Source organism: Plectropomus leopardus, chromosome 7 (assembly GCF_008729295.1).
Source record: "Plectropomus leopardus isolate mb chromosome 7, YSFRI_Pleo_2.0, whole genome shotgun sequence".
In the NCBI taxonomy this organism is placed as follows: Eukaryota; Metazoa; Chordata; class Actinopteri; order Perciformes; family Serranidae; genus Plectropomus; species Plectropomus leopardus.
In genome coordinates this window covers 24,986,805-25,008,860 of record NC_056469.1, presented here as the reverse complement: position 1 = coordinate 25,008,860, position 22,056 = coordinate 24,986,805, and the positions used below count along the sequence as shown (strand labels likewise).

Below are 22,056 nucleotides of genomic sequence, written 5' to 3'. Positions count from 1 at the left end.
ACTGAGTGAAATCTTATGTTTTTCTTTGCATATACATTTCCATACACATATACAGTACAGTTTGAATAACAAGTAACATTTGGGAGAGATGCATATAATTTAAACACACACTGACAAACATTGTTTAGGGCTTTACACTCACGCACAGTCTCTGCATTCCAGTCATCACACTACTGTCATCTGTCACAACACATGTGCATGTGATATCAGTGCAACATCTCTCTCTACATGACAACATCACAACAAAACACTGCATCCAACACAGACAAGCTTGGTCCCACATTTCGTCCGCATCAGAACACCATTAAGGACATCACAGCTGAAAGGGATAGTTCAGCTGGTTTTTTTCTAAGTGGGGTTGTATGGACTATACATACATTTTCATGGACACGATTTTGAAACATAACTTAAGTTAGCTGGCATACATGAACAGAGAATGAAGAAACCTACATGATGGTAAACGAAACGTCACACATCCACACATACTTGAGCTACTTTGCGTCAGCAGCTACAAAAAGCAAATTTGCTGTCGTGTTACATTTCATGAAAGGTTATCCACGGAAGATTATTGTAACAATTTCAGTACATACTACAAAATTTCTTTTTTTTTTTCTCAAAATTCCATGACTTTTCCAGGCCTGAGAAAGGTGACTGTAACCTTTTTATGTTTCCAATGACCGTGGGAACCCTGATCAAGAGACGGTACATTACAGACAGTAGAAGTCAGTCGGCTTTACCCTAATTTAGAAAAGATCTGACCTGTCTGACCTGAAAGCTAAGCAAACTACTACTGTGGACTGGTCAGCAACAAAACATAGTTTAGTCACCAAAAAAGACCAATGTTTGCTTAGTCGTATGCTATATTGAGAGTAACTTTTTTACTGCTTTACCTTAATGTCAGACAGTGATTTCCAACAGGAAAATGAGGCAGTTACATCGCTCTCTTCAAAGCCAGACTCCACTGAGAAAAACGTTGTTTTATCATCACTGAACACAGGAGTTGCTGCTCTATCGCTGCCTTAATCAGTCACTTTAGTTTGTGTTTTAGTGTGACTTTGATGTCTGAAAGGGTTAGTTTGGATTCACCTACGTCCCACAGTAACACAAATTCATTAATTAATTAATAGATGAGGAACTGAAGCTGCAACAGCTTTACTGTCAGAATGGGCTGACTGACAGAGAGGTAAAGGGGTGAAAACACTTCCAGTATAACATAGACTTAAACTGACATTGATATTTTCAGGGTGGGACTTTATTTAGGTGGCTTAAATACATTGTCGCTGCACCCCATCCACAGCAGTACATTAGCGTCTGTGTCGGACTCCAGCCTGCTTCTCCAAACTGGGGGCATACCGGCTGACATCTTCTGTATGTAATACGGTGACTACAGAAAAGTACCCCATACAACCCCATTTTAAAAAAATCCTAACTATCCCTTTGACGTGGAATTGAAGTTCACAGTTAAAACTCAGTTTATACAGTACAACACGCTGCGGTCGAGGTCTGACCACCGTCTCATAAAGAATTAAGGAGGTGAAGCTCTCCAGACTGACGGGGCAGTGCAGAAACACAGACCTATTCATTGAGGAGGAGAGAGGTCGTGACCTACATGACTCACCAGTCGCAGCTTTAACAGCTGGGCTGAGTGGAGATGACATAACACGGACTAAATCATCTCTGTTTCCCCTTGAGGCAAAGATAAAAGCGCTTGATGCTTCTCTTTCTTTCGCTAACACCCTATCGCATCAAACATTCCTACTTCCCTGTCTCTTTGTAGTGTGTTACAGTTCAAACAATGCACACAGTGCCAAGGACCCATCCCCGGTGAAATATGTGTACAACAGCTGCAGCTTGAGCCGACATCTCCTCTCAAAATGACGCTGTGGAGCCACTAGAGCGCGCTAGATAGCACAGCTAGTCTGTAAATAAGCTTCTTTCAAGTAAAATCATTGTGGTAAACTTCACTTAATATTTGAACAATCCCTGTGTTAAATGCAGACTTTATGCATCACTAACTACATAGACAGACTAGACTGCCAGTCAGTGCATATAATCAGTCCCTCTGCTGGGGACTTGGAGATAAAATAAGATACAGAGCATACAGGTGACGACACCAATTACAATAATTGCAAACTACCGACAATATATACATTTAAAATAAATATTCTCTGTACAAGAAATTCATTCATTATTATATTTAATTAGATTTCATCATGAGATGTTTCTGATTATGTCTCCCGTGATCATATTCCCATTATGTAGACTCTATGATAGAAATTAACAAACAAAACATTGACAGGAGGAGACAAAAGGGGAGAGGATGGAAACTAGAGAGCTAAAAGGAATATACAGAAGGAGAGAGGGAGGAGGATGTGGATATTTTTAAATATTTCTAATTAAGACTAGACTGATCTGAATGTATGTCTGGCTAAAGGCATGAGGGACTGAGCTAAAATAAAAACAAACTAGTACAGGGGGTTACCCTGCTTGGCAGGGAGAGATACGGGTCCCCATAACGGGGGAAAACAAAAGTTGCAAAAACTGCTGCGTTAATTTACAGAAAGATAAGAGGGAGAAAAACTAAACGTATTCCTCCTCACTTTGGGGATACAGAGTCAAAGTCTCCCCACAGGTCGGAGCTGGCTGTGGTGGTGGGGTTGGACGGAGGTGCTGAGTTGGAGTTACTGGTGTCCAGGTCTAGCAAACAACCTGGTGGTTAAAAGGGAAAAAGAATAATGCAACTCTGGAAAAAATAACAAAAATGCAGATTTCTGATGTGATGCTTCTCATCAGTCTAAGGATTTAGCAACGGAGTTGGGTTTTGCTGGTCGGCTCCAGTGTTCGAGTTTTAACCTGTTTGAATTCATGCAAACAGGCTAAACTGACACATTATGACACATTCTGTCAATCAGCAACCTGTGCAGACGGTATAACGGCACTAAATCCAACTAATATTGCATTGGTAATTATAACATGACAACGTAATTGACATAATATTTCCTTTGTTTATAAACCGACTAACAGAGCCACTAGAGTCTGATGAGCTGAGCACTGGCGACATGAAGACGATGAAATTGCAGAGGAGGTGGGTTGGGACGAGTGGCATACATTGTGTATGTTTACTAGAACATCCATGCGTTCATTACGGTAGCGAGAGGAGACATGGCAGATTTGATCTCTCAAAAAAACCCTTGCAGAAAAATTGCAACATTTTAGATCTGAGGCCCACAAAAGAGGTGTCCTAACTGGCTGCAGAGCGACACAGCCGAACTTTTGTCAGGCACCCTGTTTGTATTTATTCCTGATGCTCACTTTGAAAGCACCACAACAGATGAGGAGTTTCTGATAGATGACAATCCTTCAAAACAACCTACTTGCTGCTGGCTATACTGCATGTTATTTCCAGTAAATATCACAATAAAAGTACAAATGTAGGAAGATAGCAAGTATGCCACTCACCCATCTTTTAAGAGGGGACGCCTCCAGTCTCATCTCGAGGGCACAGCTAATAGGTACGTGTTTACATAATGTAACTTAAGTGCATATTTACGGGATTCCACGTGGAAAGACAGCCCCTATTTTCTGCGATTGGGCGCAACAGTCTGATGCTCATATGCTGTTTGGACACATAATGTTCCCCTCAGAAGCAGCTGCTGAGTCAAGTTTGATACCTAATGGTAAAATATGGAATACTGGTCCAGTGTTTGGCTTAATATCAAACCAGTTTGAACATTTTTACACCAGCTCAACTCTATTTAGCAACTTATTTTGGATCTATTCAGACACTTACGGCACAAAACATTTCTATTTTACAAGTAATTTCACCCAGTATGAACTGGTAAGTTCACCCAAATTACAAATGAACACAAGTACTTTCCCACATACTCGAGCAGTATCTAGTCCATCACATAGTTTCAGTATTATTTGCTGAGCTTTTGAAATATCAGCCTCTGACACTTATGCTATCACCCGAACACAACGAAGATGTATGGGTTTTCATCTGTGCTGCTTCAAGTATTGAAATGTTACAACAGACACTCAGAAATAACAAAAACAGTCTCCCATTTACTCTGGATAACTCACATAATTAATTACTGACAGGTATCTAAAGGAGTACTTATTTGGCAGAGAGTGGTTTCAATGAAAACTGTTCACAGTGAGGTCTGTGGATTATGCTGAGATGTCATGACATCATTTCTAGAGAGACAAATTGATTTTCTTAAAATACTCTGAGCACTAACATCGTCTCCACTGTATTCAGATTGGCTGCAGAAATCTCAAAGACTGGCATCTCTAAACCTCAGCATGCGAAACCGAAACTTAGTGCATGACTAGACACCACGAGGGCTGCGTGGAAAACTATTTCAGTTCTGTAAGATAAAACGTGTGATTTACAGTGCCAAAGAATTCACTCTACAGAGGGCCAGACAGGACAAGAGCAACAATATTTTTTAAAGGAAACTTCTAGCATTTTACAACTGGAGTCTTTCTGTCATAGTTTTGGCTATCCCATAGGTCAGCATAACATTGCACTCACCACTTTCACTGTAAAGACTGTGGATACAAGTGCTCCACTGGAAACAGCTTTACAACAGTCCCCACTGGAAATACAAGCTTTCAGCAACGAAATAAATTTCCTTTGCTTTATTTTGAACATTTACATGAACTTTTAATCAGAGGTTACACTCTACACCACACTGTAAATGCACCTATCTTGACCAACCTGCAGTATGAACATGGAAGTAAAGCTGCATTACGATAGATTATTGGAATTATAATGTTAAATGTTGACCTTAATTTCCAAAAAGTTGATTTTGACAATTAACTCATACCCTACACTAAGAGATGTTGAAAAGACTAAAATCTGTCACCCTCTCATATCTAAAGACAATGCGAGTTTTTAGTCACAGTTTATAAGGTTTTGCAAAGACTGGGGATCTTGCGGGATCACTATTTGCAAGACTACAACCAGATTCCTTTTGAGGATATTTTTTCCATCCTGCTCCAGGTGGAAAATATTACACCAAACTCCCTTTAGGAAATGTGACACACTAACAATTCTCTACATGTCTGCAAAAACACGTAACTCTAGAAACACAAGACAAAAGGTGTCATATGTCAAACTGTATACTTTTCAATTCAGCATCAATATAACCAATGAAGAAAAACTGTATCTGTGTACAAACTTTACATTTTAGATTTTGTCGCCTCAATTTGCCTTCATTGGTTAGCTGTGGTATTTTAGTAGGAGAACGTTGGAATGAGAAAAATATCATTTCAAAATTAAGTTTTTTCTCTTCGTCCCCGTTGATGGATCAAATACATGCCGAATTAAAAGGACTCAGTTTCTCCTCCTGTGCTTCCAGTGTTTAGGCTCCTGTTCCTCCCGGGAGTCCCCTCCCTGTTAACTATCTTCCTGCTTCTTGTTTGGTGCTGGAGAAAGCACACCCCTATCTTTCATGATTCGCAGAAACCAAGACTGAAAACTTGCGATAATATTAAACATGTTGGATTTTTTTTCTGGAATGTAAAGATGAGAAAAAACCTGACTTAAGACAGCTAAGACTAAATTATGATGACAAACTCACACCAAACAATCAGGACCACATGAGCGCGCCACAACTCTAGCAACACTGTAATGTTATTATTCCAACAATGGACATTTCTCTGCAACAGTCAAGACACTTACGAAGTCATTTGGTGTTGAGACTGAGTTGAGAATGGATTCAGCGGTCTCTACAGTACCAGTGGTGAGTTCAATGCTAAGCTATAAATTTTGTTGTCTCATGATCATGGGTAAACATTTTGTGATCTCAACATAAACACAATGACAAAACATCTTTTTCCAGTATTTGTAATCTGATTTAACAATCCGTTTTAAATGTACCTACCAGTGTCACTTCCTCCTGCAGGTGGTTGTGTGTTATGATTGGTCGATCTGGATGAAGGAGGCGGGGCTATCTTGCCCCCAGGAGGAGGTGGAAGAAGTCCAAGGCCCCCTGAACTCTGCGGGCGAGACCTGTCCCTCTTTTTTGATTGCTGGAAAAGGAACAATAAGGAATGGGGTGAATTATCAGTTAGGAATGTGTGTGTGGGTTTACACAAGATTACACAGATTTCTTGTCAAGAAAACACATCAAAGAGAATGAAAATGGGTTATTTTGCTGGTCCCATGTCGTGTTTGCCCAAATCTCCAAATGTCAAAAGTTTTTGATGCACAGTGCAATTCCTGCAGAAGTTTATTGTATTTTACTTTGGTTTATCTCCACCTCTCTGGGATGTATTTAAAAAGAAAGGGAAATGTTATATGGACAGATATGGACAGCAGGACCTTTAAGAGGGACTTTGGGACTTTTGTTTTGCTCACAGTATTGCCGGGTCACTGATGATTCAAATGTATGGCTATAACCGTTAAATGTTTATTTTGGCTGTTATAAAAATGTTCATTTGTCACGGGCTTCTTGATGTTTTACAAATACAGATAAGTATAAGCACTAGTATGCATTCAGTCATCGAAAAAATTATTCTTTCCAGACAATCAGCGCTATATTCAATTGACTTGACACACTTCTAAAGTATTATAACACTTAAATTGATTGAAAACAAAAGTTACCCCAATATTGAGAGTAATGGTCTGTCCTTCTTTGAAGCCCAGATCCAGTTTAGGGGTGTTGTCTGGAGCCTGCGCCTGCATCTTCAATTCATTTTCCTGTTTCACCCACCTGGAGTAGATGAGGGAGGGAGACAGAGATGGAAAATATCATTAAGAATCAATAAATTAATTACTGAATAAGTTATGATTCATGACAGACTATGAAGCAGCTGCATACTTGAAGTGGTCCTGAAGTGCAACATTGAAGTCAAAGGCATCGCCTCGGTCTCCAAAGCCAATTCCTATGAATGCACTCCGGCCTGAGAGGAGCAAACACAGCAAGCAAGGGGTAGAGTTTAGAAAGAGATTTGTAAGGTAATATTCACAAAAACACCCTAAATCTGACAGTTTCCCCACAATAATCTGTGCACCACACTAAACACTTTCAATAGTGATTCTCTGCTCTGGATCATCCTGCTCAAACATGTTCTAAATTATGAGAACATTTACAAAATATTTATAGCTTAGCAACAAACAGTTTACCCACCGTTGTCGTCCTGGATGCGGAGCACAAAGTAACGGCTTGAGTCACTAACTGTTTCCACTGTGATGCCAGGGTACTCTTCCACTGGTGCCTGTGCAAACAGCTCCCCTGAAGGTAACAACAAAGAAAATGTGTCCAAAATCGATTTGGCAATCAGTGACAATTTGGATCATGAAGAGACATGAAATAAAAACCCAACATATTTCTCATATACTGAGCCAAAACTTAACTCAGAAACACTCAGATTTCAAAATAAAGCCAGAAAATAAAAGTTTGACTGATGCATAACATGATGGATCCAACCTTTACTGTTCAGATTATATCAAAAAATGGGGCTAAATATAAAATAATCTAAGGACAACAAGCATGTCATTACCTGAAATGCACTGACACAAACATAAAGAGATTATCAGGCTGTTTGCTTCAAAATAAACTGCATGCTTGCATGAGGGCTGGGTCACTTTGGAACAGATGAGTAACAGAGAGGGGGGATGGCGAAAACACAGTGAAATGATTTACAACAGCGACAGTGCCAGTAAACAATGGCACTGCTCTGTCTGCTTCTCCCTCACCAGAGATTTTGTCTTCCAGCTTCACGTAGGCCACTTTGCCCCGGGCCGTCACACGCATGCGTCCCGTCCAGTCGGGGGCATCCAGCTTCCAGTCGGCCGCCCTGGGACACAACCACACACAGGGCAGGTCAAGGAGACTCAACTCGCTTTGCTTAGGGTCCCCCTTTTGCAAAATGACAGGAGGCCAGGGGCCAGTCCCAGCAGCCTCATACATGTTCCTGGGATTTTAGGACATTTCTCAGATTTTAGAACGTTTCTAGGATTTTAGGACATTTCTGGGATTTTAGGGAGTTTCTAGGATTTTAGGACATTTCTTAGATTTAAGGACATTTCTAGGAAGTTTCTGGGGTTTTATGAAATTTTAGAGCATTTCTAGGATTATAGGACTTTTTAAGGATTTTAGGACATTTGTAGGACATTCAAAGGATTTTCGGAAGTTTCTAGGATTTTTGCACATTTCTAGGATTTTAGGACGTTTCTAGGATTTTAGGACATTTCTTAGATTTAGGGACATTTCTCGGATTTTAGGACATTTTTAATATTTAAGTAAATTTCAAGGAAATTTCTGGGGTTTTAGGAGATCTCTAGTATATTAGGAAATTTTAGAGCATTTCTAGGATTTTTGCACATTTCTAGGATTTTAGGGAATTTCTTGGATTTTAGGACTTTTACAGGATTTTAGGACACGTCTAAGATTTTCTGACAATTGTAGAATTTCAGGATGTGTCTGGGATTTTAAGATATTTCTGGTATTTTATGCCATTTCTAAAATTTTAAGATGTTTTACAGATTTTAGGACATTTATAGAATTTCAGGACATAGCATTTTAGGAAGTCTCTAGGATTTGAGGACATTTCTGGCATTTTAGGACATTAGGGGTTTGCAAGAACCTCTGTCGGGGGTTGCCGGGGATCAATCCTCCACTGACACTTTTGATAAACAAGCTCTTTTTTGATGCAGTTTTACAAACTCTGGCACCTTATATATACTAAAATTACAAAAAAAACACCCAGTATTAATCATTTTATTTTTATTGTGAATTAGAAAACAGCTGGGGGGCCGACCAGGCACCATATCAGTGGCCAGATTTGGCCCGCGGGCAATAAGTTAAGTATCACTGATGTAGGCGAAGTGATGCTGACAGGAGATTTGTGTTTCGGTGTTATGATTCGCCTGACACTCAGGGACACTGCAGATTTATTTTAGCTGTTTTCTATGTGAACTGAATGTGACTAAGACATCAGACCTGAGGCTGAAATATTACATCACCATCCTTACTCACTATACATATGGTCACTGGTTAACCAATCATGTGTCTCATGGGACTCAGGCCTGTGCTACTGTTTGGTTGGTGTGATGTCCACTCATACATGCAGCTGGAACACCAGCCAATGAGAAATGGGTAAACAATTCAATGTCAACCTTTCTGACAACACAACAGCTTTCCTACTTGGTCACTTAAAACAACATATAAAAAATGTCTGCCTGGACAACACAGTGTTTCAGTGGGATTACAGCCCCTCGTCATCACCCATGCTGAAGTGTCCTTGAGTTGTTTACAGCTCCATGGATGCTGCTCTGCCACACTGCCTACTACTCAAAGGTCAGACAAGTAAAACAGGAATCTCAGGGACAAAATAAGTACAAATACGGAGCTAATTATCCCCCCAAAAAATCACTTTTAGGCAGCTTTAATGATCCTTTGAATGACTGAACCACAGCATATAAACACACGGACGCTAACAGGGATGTCGCCGGTCCACCTCAGGTACAAACACCAGCCGTTAGTAACGTATTTTCCGCGATGACCTTGTAAATAAACCGTAAAAACAGCAAAACACAGCCGTTACTCGAGCCTGCGTGATTACGGGGATGAGCTCGGTAGGTAGGTCGCCGAGGCAACGGCTCCTACCAGCTGCAGCTCGCGGATGCTGTGTCAGGAGGCTCTCCTGTCAGGCCGCTGCCCCCCTCCGCTCACCTGACAGCCCGGTTGGATGCTCTCGGTGGGATTCGGTAAACGTTGACATCAGGTTTGACACAGAGGACCGACTCGTACTCGGACTGACCCTCGGTCGCCATCTTGACTTGTTCTCGGTCGGTGTACGGAGCACGCCGGCGGTGGTGGTGACGGTGAGCGGTGGCCGTGCGGCGTTAACGGCTGCGTGACGTGACCGTAATAGACAGTGTATGTGCGCACAAACTGACAGCACAGACTCGCTGCTGCTATCGGTGATGCTCTTAAAGGGGCATTCCACCTATTTCACACACAAAGGTTGGTTTACTCGTGCCTTTCAAAGACAGTCACTCAAGTGAGATCACTTTTGTAATTTTGGTTTGGGCTCAGTAGATAAAAATGTACAGAAAACCCTCATTACAAAACTGGGGCGTCAAGGCCGGTTATAGGCATGGGCAAGGGGGGCCAGTGCCCCCCAAAATGCTCCACCTGCCCCACTAATGCCAAACAAAGGCATATTTAGCCCACGAAAAATTCTTACTTTGAGAGGTTATTGTCACCAAAGCAAGGATACCCAAAATGCCCATACATGTTTGTAGGATTTTAGGGTGTTTTTGAATTTTAGGACATTTTTAGGATTAAGACATTTCAAGGATTTTAGGAGATAGGATTTAGGAAGTTTCTGAGAAAGTTTCTATGATTTTAGGAAGTTTTCAAATTTTTGGACATAAGGGTCTCAGGTAGGACCTCTGGTGGGGGTTGAGGGGATCCTCTTCCGGCACTTTTTTTGATAAACAAGCTCTATTTTGATTCTGTTTAAGCACTCTGGCGCTTTATGTATGTAAAAAGTACAAAAAAAATTCCCAGTGTGAATCACCTCATTTTCATCGTGAATTAGAAAATGGTTGGCAAGTCACTCGGCACCGTATCTAGGACCAGATTTGCCGTAAGAGCAGCAAGATTAGTATCACTGCTATTCAAATATTACTACTGTAAGTTAGCTAAATATTTCTACAATCATTTTTGAAAAGCTAATGTGAGCCAGGCTATCCTACGTAAGTTAACATCAGTAAATCACAGCTTCTCATTGAATATAGTTTTATTTCACACAGCCATATTGCTACAGAAACAGCAAGCAGCAGCTTTTTAACGTTACAAGCCTTGCAACAACTTCAAAGCAATTTTTTCTTAGCTTTTTACATTCTCAGTTTAGCAGTTGTAGTGAAGGACCAATGCAACATGTCTTTTTCTTTATAGACTTAATGATAAACCCAATAGCAACACCAGAGGAGGTCACAGTCCAAGAAGCTTGAAGGCATCTCTCAAGTCTTCTGTTTCACAGGGCTAAGAAAGAGAGACAGAGGGCTATCAGTATTGGTTTGACCTAATCGTTCCGGTTGAAGAAAAACATGCAGTGTGGTAAATCTTTTACCTGAAGGATGCGGCTGAGTTTTCTGGCAAGCCGAACAGAGTTTTGGTGCAGCTCCTCCCAGGCTTTGAAGTTGCTCTGCTTACGAGCCACAAAGGTCTGCCAGCAATAGAAGAAGTCTGAAGCGAGAGGGAAAAAAGTAATCATTGTTGTTGACATCCAGAGAGCAACCATGATAAGGAAAACAATGGCCTTTCGGTGGAATTTGGCTCGCTTAACCTTCCATTAGCTTCTGGCTCTAGAATTATATACACATCTGCTCTCTTTTTATACCTCTACCAAATATACACCAATTCATGCTTCCTCCACCTTTGTAACTCATGACTGTGATCCGCACGCCAGCTTTTTTCAGCATCCTCAGGCCCTCTCTTTCACGGCTGTCCTCCATGTCACAGAAGTAAAGACGAGAGACGAAGATCCTGAGGCGAAGGTTGGGCGTTCGGTTGAGGAACTGGGTCAGTCTGAAGGAGCAGTTGGCGCAGGGAGACCAGGAGCAGAACCAGGTGATGGAGTAACTGAGCCTCCTATCTCCATCACCTCCGCACCCCCACAAACCAGGACACAAGGCTCCCAGTTGGCGCAGGAACAGCAGCTGTAGGAGAACAGAGAAAATTAGATACAATCTGATACCTTTGATTCCCTCCATCTTGACCCACAGTACTTACTTCTACATGGCAGCCGTTGCGGTTGCGTAGATATCCAAAGTCAAATGATAAGGAGTCCGGCCCCAGTCGCCTCTTCACTACAAAGCACAGGTATGTCTCATGGCGGCCTCTTGCCCAGCGCACGTTCTTATAATGGTAGAGGAACTTTTTGCGGGGCAAAAGTATACTAAAACAAAGCGAGAAAAGGTGCCCCTTTTATTAGTGAATAACAGGTGGGAACTGCATATTTTTAAAGGTGCAGTATGTAAGATTTAGGGGGATTTAGTGGTATCTAGTGGTGAGGACTGCAACCAGCTGAAACTTAACATTTCTTTAGTTGTTATTGTTCAGGAGGTTATTTTCCAAGAGCTGAATTATCCGCAAAGGTCTATTCCACTCCAAAATAAACAGACCAGGTAATAAAAATTGACTAAAAAAAAAAAGTACTGAATAAAGCAATTTTGCATTCTAAAAAAACTCTGGATTTTTCCTGTGTTACTAGCCCAGCACTTGCTAATGGGTGCTCATTTGTTTTCTCTCTTAACTTAAAATTCAAGATATTCAAGAGGTTTTACCAGGAGCCAAATTATCTGCCGCGGTCTCTTCCATAACAGTAAAAATACTAAATTAAGCAGTTTCACATTAAATAAAACAAGTGTGTTTCTAAAGCTGCTCGTCATCCGAGGGGCTGCTAACTATGGTGGCTTACACGAAAAAGTGATTGGTCAGGACTGGAGCCAGTGTTTGGTTTGTCCGTTCTGGGCTACTGTAGAAACATGGCAGTGCAACATCTCTATAAACAAGGACCCGCTCTGTATGTAGATAGAAACAGCTCAGTCTAAGGTAACAAAAACACAGTGATTCCTATTTCAATTTATTATACACAAAATAAAACATAATTATTATATTAAATTACAATTATGCCAATATATCCCCTAAATCCTACACACTGGATCATTAAAAATATTTGTTTAAAGACCAGATACATTAAAAAAAAAGAAGTGGTGCTCTGAATTAATCAATGATGATACAATTCTCAAAAGTGTTGCTGTTCTGTAAACCAACATCTTTGGTGACAGATAATTTCAATAGTATTCAGTAATTTGATGCCAGGAAGGTTCAAGAATAATCCTCTCGGAAACTCTTTAAAATGACGATTTTAACTTATTATTAGTCAGATGTCTCACATATGAAGTCAAGTATGAATGCTAATAAGGTAGCACAATTAATGAAAAATTTGTGGTTAACCAAATGCAAGTAACGGACAGTCAGAAGATGACTAACATTCACTTCACAATCTCACTTTCACAACTTTTAGCGAAACCAGGACAGTCACTAATTAATACTGAAACTTTCGTTGATAATGCTCAAAGGTTGTAAACTGCCATTGTTATTGGAAAATAATTACATTCAAGAATGTTTTATTAGGGTTCCAAAGTATAATTTTTTTTTAAATCTACTTCTTTCATTTAATAGCATGCATGTGTATTCTGTGCAAACAAATGTCAAATAGAAAGACATATGCATCATATAAATAGAATGGATCGATTTTGCTCACCTGTCTAGCTTTGTAATCATTTTGAAAGACGCGCTTTGCTTTGTCACTCAGCGGGCGTGGGCATTTAATGGAGGTAAATGAGAAAGAGTGAAAGTGTGTGTGTGTATGTGTGTGTGTGTTGTTGGGGGGGGGGGGGGGGGGCGTTCAGGGAGGGGAACTGAGAGCATATACCTCTAAACATAAACATCCTGCATACATCAGAGAGGCAGCCTCTGGTTGGTCAAAAAGATTTTTCAAAGTGTGTTCAGGGGGCGTGATATGAAAGAAAAGGATGAATTGTCTTGCTGAGAAGACAATTAAAGCTATAAATAAATTACACATTTGCAAACCTCTTTTAAAGGGCATCATGGGTTTCATGTGTTTTTAACATTTTAACATTAGTTCACACAATGACTGAAGCAAAACCATTCTTTTTTTTATTGCCTCTTTACAAGGCAATAAAGTAATGTTATTGGGGAGGCAGATTACTCAACACAGATTTTTACAAAATAATCCGGGTGACCACACACGAGAGGAGGAGTGTTTGACGTGATTTGTAACCTTTGGAGTTTTTCACAGACGTCAGTAAGCTGAGCCAACTGGCTGGAACTTTCCAAACACTTGAGACTCATCCAGTTGGGCCCCTCCTGTCGTTTTCCCAGATCATTAAGTAAAAACTTCCAGATACCTTCTCACCTTGATCCACAGAGGGATCACCACCGACCCCTCCTGCTATTCAGCCTTTCCACCTAGCTAGTCCCACCACCTCCTCAGGGCCCCAAGATTTGGTGGAGCTTTAGGCGTTCCCAGACCTCGGAGGCCCTGACACCTACTCCGTCTGATCTGGGTTTTCCCAAACTGTGTCAGGCTGGGAGCAGAACTGTAATCGACCTCCCTCACCCTACGTCTTTGCTAGAGCGGCGGGCCAGCTGACCGACCACAGTGTGCGGATAAATCTCACTCATGAGCCTTTGAAGCATCAGACGCTGTCATCCGTCCTCGCCAAATCAGGATGTGTATTATTTTGCTCGAGTCTTTTCTTTGCTCTGTCTGTTTTTGCTCTGCTCACTCAGTGGCACTGCATGCAGGCATCCTGCTTTCCCATGACTCCCCTCACCCTCTCATGCACTCTGCGGTTTGGGGAATTCACCGTTTCCCAGGGTGGCTGTTTTTGGAGCTCATCTGTGTGTGCATATGTGTGTGCGTGTGTGTGCGTGTGTGTGTGTGCTAGCCATCTGTATGAGCATGTCATTAACACAGTCTATATGTTATACATCATCTGGAACAAATTTATCTAATTCATCCTATGATTGTGTGGTGCCCCAAATTTTAAAGTGATTCATGTGAATGTGTGTCTGCATGCTCGGAGCGACCTCACATCATATTGCATTACTCTGACGGTGCACTCAGCCTAATGCCTCTGCACATTTGATCTTGTGTGCATGTGTCTTTTCCCGACTTCAAGAGGCTGATCAAATGCCAAACTGTATGTAACCACTTCCCACCCAGCTCTCTGGGTTTGACCACAGTTGACCAAGGTCATCTCACAGTCACACATGAACGCTCTCGTGCACTACCACTCCTCTGATGTGTGTGTGTGTGGTGGAGTAGTACAGTATGGCCAGACACGGCTGTGCATTTAACCCATAGTCAGGGGCAGAAACCGGGTGTAGGAAATGCCAAGTCATACTTTCCAAAACCCACCCGCCCACACCCTGCACACGCGCACACACAAACACTCACACACAGCCATACCGTGCAGACACACATGACCACAGTCACAAACAGACTTTCTTTCCAGTGTGTGAACTCACATCTGTTTCCTGACAATAATAATAGCTACAGATCGGGCGGGTAGAGGCCCAGCTAGCAGGTGTCTGCTCTCTGACAGTCATGAAGAAACAAACCTGACGATGACCAAGAAGTGGCACAAGTAAAAATACAGCTTTCACATGCTGAAAATGACCCGACCACACACTTACTCATGCATGTCACAACACTGTTATGTTACTGGGTGTCTCGGCTTTTTCATCAAAGTTAATTAAAGGACGGTGATTTTCCACTACAGCTTGCATGGTCGAGTTTGCAGTAAGGCCTATATTTGTCTTCACATCAGGTGAGATATGCCTCCTTCCCCCACACGTTAACTCTGAACAAACATCCTGTGGTGTTTATCTGTGGCACGTTGATGCTATACTGACATCGCCTGAGGTTAGCAGGAGGTAGATGCACGATGCGAGCGTGAGGGCTGCTAACCATATAAAGGTTAGCCTCAGACTGGGGCTGTGTGCATTTCTCTACTTAGTCACATAAACTGCCAGTCACCTGCAAACCACACACACGCTGAGTCAGATACAGTAAAGGTATATACTGTTCTTAAGGTGCTGTGTTTGAAATCAGCAGTGCAAATGAGCTTTAAAACACTAATATCCAAACTGATTATATGTGTGTCATTTTGATTAACTTTTAACAGTTACTTTCATTATAAATGAGTTTATTTTTAACTAATCAGTTAAAACTTTGAAACCTGAACAAATAGGTTTGATTTATTTCAAAAACATTGGAAGAGAGAAATGAGCAACAAAAGAAACTACCCCCAAAATTAGTGAAAAGTACAAGAAGATTCCCTGAAAATTTGTTTTTAAAAAAGTTAAAGAAATAAGGAAATTACATGGAGGAGGTGCTTAAAAAATTAAATAATTTTGTACCATAATTTTAAATATGCAATTATGATCTAAATATAATTTTTCCTTAACTTTTTTCTCTTATTCCTAGTTTCTTTCCCTGGCTTTTTAACAATAATTTTCTAAATCTACTAATCTCTTTTAAATTGTCTTTTTTCCCATGTTTTTTCAAAGACATTGATCCAATTTGGTCTGTGTTCAAAGGTTTAAACATTTGGGAAAGGCATCTGAAGATAGCGCAAGATAAGTGATGTTGCTCCAGGTTTCAAATGGTTAATGAGGTTATCACAGTCCAAAGTGAATCCCTAAAATATTTAGTTAATAACCAACACATTCTATCATTGCCATCATTATTAATACAAAATAGAGAGCCAAAGTAAAGAAAGCTGAAGAAAGAAAGGAGCACTGTTTCTGCAGACTCATGGACCCAAGTGCTGTTTGAGATGGTGAGAAACGACAGCGAAGAGCGCATAAAGATAAAAGAAGATAAAGTCTGCAGATTCACCTAAACCACAAACACTTCCTATACGGTAACTGTAGTACATCCTCCTACACAACTGTATGGTTTCACACACAAAAAAATGTGTGCGATCTGTCTCCGTCTCACACACAAACACACACACACAAACACACACACATTACTATGTTGGTGAAAAAAAGAAAAAAAAAACAGATGGTAAGGAAACTCATTTTATATAAATATTTTATTATAAATGATGATGGGAACAGCATGGCTGTGGCTCCATTATTTCATGTTTGAATTATTAAATAATAAACAATCATATGAGAGGATGGAGAAATTGTGCTCTTAAAGCAGGGGTAGGCAGAAATCAGGATAGGCAGAAAAAAAAAAAGCTGCAGCTATACCTGCAGCTACCTCTGTCGCCAGCAAATGTGCATGCTTCAAACAGCAACCCCATGTTTCCATGCATTCATTTATTTAATCTAATTCCATTGTTCAGTTGAGTGAAGCTCATTGGTTCAGCCCCTCCTTGCCCCGCTCTCCTGCTCGGTTTATCAGACCAAAAATGAGACAAATTTAGCTAGTATGACACCCCCACAGTTTCTCCTCATCGCCGCTGTGGACTGCTTCTCCAGGAGGAAAGTGACGGAGCTCCGATCGGCGGCTGTAGCGGTCAGATTCAGCTAGTGCAAACCCCCCCTGTGCCAGGGGTCCCAGCAGGCTGTCGGCCAGTGGCAGAACCATGCTTAATTGTGTTAAAGCAGCAACAGAAAGTTTGCTGATCCTGCAGCTAGTCTGGGCTTCCTGGTACGCCGGAGCTGCGTTTTGCACAAACTGGATTCGTGTTACTACGTCCACTGCTGCCTGGTCTCCTCCTGGCGAGGTGGTCGATAGCTGCAAACACACTTTCACTTTGCTTTGAGGCTCTCGCTAAAGTTCATTACATAACTGTAAGCATGAGGCAGCAGTTATGAGTCTTTAGCTCCAGTTGGTAAAAAGCAAAACTATTACCAACATTTCCTCTGAAATGCTTTGCTGATGTTTAAATGTATTTTATTTTGTTTATCGTCAGATTCTCTTTGAGACTCTCTTTTTGCAAAGTCTGCATTCGTTTTTTGGTTGCTTTGCAGTGTAGGCAGTTGTTGTCAATGCTGAAAAGGTAACTTTCTCTGCAGGATTAAGGGCTGTGCATGGACATCTGCATTTGCAGAACAGCCAAATTGGCCAAATTCTCCCAAAATGGGCTAGATTTTTAAAGCCTAAAAACAGAGCCAATAGCAGGGGCAGAAGTCTAGTGATTAGTACATTTTGCCCAGTGATGCCAAAATCGAACTGCCTACCCCAGCTTTAAAACAAACAGAAGAGAAACACATACAGTAAATAAATACTGGCATCAATAAATATTCAATAAATTATCAGCTTCAGCAAATATCCAAACATACTGCAGCAATGAAACTTTCACATTCAGCAGAGATCCACAGTTTGCACTTTTTATGTTATGGCTTCTTCACCTTTAGCCGTTTCCCTCCAAGAGTCCATTATCACTCATCACAGGTCTTTGTAAAACACTTTAGTGAGGGGGTATCCCAGAAATCCTCTCTCTGGACTCTCCAGCTTACTCTCTTCATCATTTTCTTCTTCATTAGTCTCCTCCCCAAACTGCTGAAAGCCCAGCTTCCTGAAGAAGGCCTCCCCCACCTTGGAGGGGTAGGGGACATGAGCGTACACCCTGTGTGCGCCGGCCTCCCTCTCTCTGTGCTCCAGACTCTGAACCAGCAGCCGGCCCAGACCCTCCCTGCGGTACCAGCAGCCCGTCACCAACCTGCAGATCCTCCTGATGCCCGCTCGCTTCTGGCTTTCCTTGAAGATGCAGCCGATGATCTCACCTTCGCAGTCCGCCACCCAGACCTGACCTGCCTCCTGCTCTCTCTCTGGGGTGATGCTCTCTGTTGACAAATCTTTGTCTTTGGGTGTGATTCTGCGCCTTGGCTACATAAGAGACAGAAGATTATTTGGCTGCAGCATTTGATTGATTAAGGAGAGAATTTCCATTAGAAGTTGTATAGACTGTAGAGCGGAGGTTTTTACTATAAACCCCTTCAGGTTTCTTAACTAGAGGTTTACAGATTATAGGCCTGACCAATTACTGGGGCCAATATTTCTCATTTTGCTGATTATCTGTATCATTACTATATTTTAATGATCATTGTGAAATTAATTAATTAAAAAGTGCAGAAAGAGTCAGCATGGGAGGAACTTCTACTTTGTAAAACCTCAGGGAGCTACTTTTATCTATTCATTTTTTAAATTTAAATTTTCACTTGGCTTCATAAAAAAAAGTTGCTGTATATGATGTTGAACATTTCAGTTTTGATTAAACATTTGCTAAAGGCATTTAAGCAAAGCTTTGTGGTGAAGTTTGTTATATACCAAATTCTAAATTTTGACAGAAATATTTAAATTTTCATTGTAAATGCATATATAATGCCTACTATTAATAATCGGTATCAGCCCTGAAAAAACAATATCAGTCGACGTCTATTCTTAACCCCTCCTGCACAATTCTTTGTTTCTATCACATCTTGTGCTAATAAATTCAAATTCAAACCACTAAAATGAAATGAAAACTTTACTTTAAACCAGCACACTAACCTTTTTAGTCCCTGGTGTCTTGCCACTGATCCTACAGTAGGGATTCTGTAGCGTCTCGTCCTCTGTCCCTCTGTAGCTGCTTCCCACATAGTCCCAGTAGGGGCGGCTGCTGCCCAGAACCCCCGTAGATCGCGGCATGGTGATCTTGAGAAAGATAATTAGCAGGAAGACAGGAATAGCAAGGGCCAGGATGAAGGAATGAACAAGGCAGCGCAAGATTGAGGAGAAGATAGCCAGGACGAAGAGGCAGAGTGGACGAGTGAGGATGTGTAGGATGAGACGGTTCTCTGTGCCCTCGCAGCCCTCCTGGAGAGATGCAAGTAAAAAAAAAAAAGAAGAAAAATCAGTCATCAGAAGGAAATGTATTGTTACACAACAGTTCTCATGATATCTTATGAAAATGCACAAACAACAGTTTGTATGAAATCTAATGAATTAGAACCATGAGCAAATTGGTTTGATTTATTTCGAAAACACTGGAATGAAGGCAGTGAGCAACCTGACAAGTATATTTCTAATTATCTAATTATATAATTAAAATTATTTTGCAGAATAATTATTATTTTCAGGAAATTTTCTCAGATCATTTACCTGTTTGTTTATTTTCACGTCCTGTTTGTTTGTTTGGGGGGGGTTAATAACTTTTAGGTCATTTTATTGTACTTTTTACTTATTTCTGGGTCATTACTTCAGCTCAGTGCCGTGTTTGCCCAGGTTTTCCAAGGGTTAAACAAACCTTTTGTTACATTTTAATGAGGCCATGGTTGGGCATCATCATGTCAAATATTTTAATTACAGTTACATAGGGTTGGTATAGGCAAGAAGGTTACGTAGTATAGGTTTAGGAAAAGACAGATGGTGGCAATGTACCTTAAAATAACTCAAGAGATCACTTGGTTTCATACAGGGCACAAACACCAGTCTCGAGGGGGAGAGTCCTGTCTTTGTTTGACCCATCCACCACCCAAACCTGTGTCCTTACTATGACTTTCTGTCTTTATCTTTATTTACTCATGAGAGCTCATTGGTCACCTGGGTTCTATACAAATGATTGGTTCATGATTATGGGGCTGATATACTATTAATTCTGACACATTTCTTTTCATACGTATACGCGCAGCCTGCAAAAGGATAATGCAACGGCAAATCAAAATCTTATACTGTACAAACCTTAATGAGAGCTTTGACCATCTCTATGTCGTCCTCCTTCATCCTCCTCATCACCACCTGATCCAGCTCCAGCCTCACCATGTTTGGATTTTATTCACAAACAGCAGGATTGCTGCACCAATGTTTCCACACACATCCACACAGCGACCCTAAAACACACATTTAAAGAATAATATGTGGACAAAAGGTGATTATTGTTTTGGGAAAACATGTGACACTAACATGACCAAACATTGGGATGTTTGATACTAAATCATGCAGACATTGATACTGTTATAGACCTTATTCAGAATCAGAATCATGTTTTTACACACATTTGCTCACAGGTGCATTACAATAGACACAATAGGTGAAAATAAAAATACAAGAAAGTACTGCAAAGTCGACACATAAAGAAACAGAATAGGAAAGAATTACAAGTGGTTGCGTGCAGAATTGTGCAGAATATGCTACCTAGATTATGACAGACATGTAACAGCTAGTTTAAATGGGTCAATATATTTCAAATGTTCATATTATGCAATGCACTAGCTTTCAGTGAGCCTGTTTTTGCAATGTAACGTTACACCCACACTAGCTCCAACAACAAAGACAGATGAGGATTATGGAGGATTTGTAGCATGCATGTGTCACCATCAGTCTGTGCTTCAACAATGCACGCCATCCTAGCTTTCATCTGCACGTTTAACGGCGACCATCAAAAGGTACAGTCGAAAAGAGCCCTCGTTCAGATCCTTATATGGTTATGACGAAGTGCTGACACATTCAGACCCCTCTTGCTCCAGCTCTGAACCCCGGTTCCGCTTACCTTCTCCGCCACGCTGCTTAAATGAACCTGAAAATGCTGAAAACAGTCTGCATGTATCAGTTTGTTGTGAAGTCCGAGCAGTCAGAGTTGGCACGTTTGACTGAATGACCAGACCGGAGTGGTTTCTTGCGCAAATGAGGGATTCTCAACACAAACGTACTCTGTTTTAGGTCCCGCTGCACGTTTTCAATGTGTCGATATACGCCGTTTGCGTACACACAATGCGCACTGCGCAAAGGCTACGTGAATGGTAAACCCGGCGTAAACAGCGCTGCAAATGCAATGACCTTTGTGTGTTTCTTTTTCTTTCTTTCTTTCTTTTCGGGGTCAAACTCTGGTAACTCTTTGTGTAGATTAGTGGTGAGTGGGTACATTATTTATTTATTTATTTAACCTGTTATTAACTATTATTATTATTAGTTATTTTATTTAGTTATTTTTATCTTTTATCTACAGGTTTTATCTTGTCTCTGGTGACTTATGGTTTATTTAAATTGATTTAATAAATTACAATCTTGCTTTTTTTCTGTGTGTGTGTGTGTGTGTGTGTGTGGGGGGGGGGGGTGTTCTGGTTTTATTGTATGAAGCACTTTGTGTTACATTTTGGTTTTATTTCCCCTTTACTCTACAATCGACAGCTAGTGATGCCCATCCCCCATAAAACCTCTTCTCAATGCATTACCAGTCAACACACAATAGTGACACTCAACTTGCAGCCTGTGGGGCCTGATAGGATGTTGGACCAAAAGTCCAACATCCAAAAAGTGACTTTTTCATCATATTTCATGGCACAGCGGATCGGATGCTTTTGTTCTCGATTGTTTTTTAAACACTCTAAGCAATAAAATACATCTTCTTTGTAGCCTCCCTGTCATTAGATGAAGAGCTCATGAACACACTGAAGTCAGAAGAACAACCATCCCAGGAGCACATGAATGCACCTTTAAACCTGGCTTTACTGTACACATTTACAAAAGGCTATGTCTTCACTGCACTGGCCGTAGGTT

At 40.9% G+C, this 22,056-nt stretch overlaps 3 protein-coding genes across 4 annotated transcripts; all 3 read right to left on the bottom strand.

Annotated features, from left to right (window-relative positions):
• Position 1: 1 nt before the first annotated feature.
• Positions 2-9,866, bottom strand: LOC121945919 (adaptin ear-binding coat-associated protein 1-like). 2 transcript variants are annotated; one of them, XM_042490287.1, is made up of 7 exons: positions 9,687-9,866; positions 7,709-7,809; positions 7,140-7,244; positions 6,831-6,912; positions 6,614-6,722; positions 5,892-6,039; positions 2-2,709 (listed from the first exon to the last, which is right to left on the bottom strand). In XM_042490287.1, exons 1-7 carry the CDS (start codon positions 9,785-9,787, stop codon positions 2,597-2,599), a joined length of 759 nt encoding a protein of 252 aa, XP_042346221.1. In that variant the 5' UTR covers positions 9,788-9,866; the 3' UTR covers positions 2-2,596. The 2 variants fall into 2 exon arrangements, with proteins under 2 accessions (XP_042346221.1, XP_042346222.1); XM_042490288.1 differs by having other exon boundaries at positions 2,597-2,709; positions 5,888-6,039.
• A 926-nt stretch (positions 9,867-10,792) lies between these two features.
• On the bottom strand, positions 10,793-13,355 carry aicda (activation-induced cytidine deaminase). Its single transcript, XM_042490942.1, has 5 exons — positions 13,294-13,355; positions 11,757-11,922; positions 11,401-11,683; positions 11,095-11,210; positions 10,793-11,006 (listed from the first exon to the last, which is right to left on the bottom strand). The coding sequence occupies exons 1-5, from the start codon at positions 13,311-13,313 to the stop codon at positions 10,956-10,958; spliced, it is 636 nt and encodes a 211-aa protein (XP_042346876.1). The 5' UTR covers positions 13,314-13,355; the 3' UTR covers positions 10,793-10,955.
• A 3,329-nt stretch (positions 13,356-16,684) lies between these two features.
• On the bottom strand, positions 16,685-21,181 carry nat14 (N-acetyltransferase 14 (GCN5-related, putative)). Its single transcript, XM_042490448.1, has 4 exons — positions 21,050-21,181; positions 20,242-20,390; positions 19,072-19,377; positions 16,685-18,408 (listed from the first exon to the last, which is right to left on the bottom strand). Exons 2-4 carry the CDS (start codon positions 20,320-20,322, stop codon positions 17,968-17,970), a joined length of 828 nt encoding a protein of 275 aa, XP_042346382.1. The 5' UTR covers positions 20,323-20,390; positions 21,050-21,181; the 3' UTR covers positions 16,685-17,967.
• Positions 21,182-22,056: the final 875 nt, after the last annotated feature.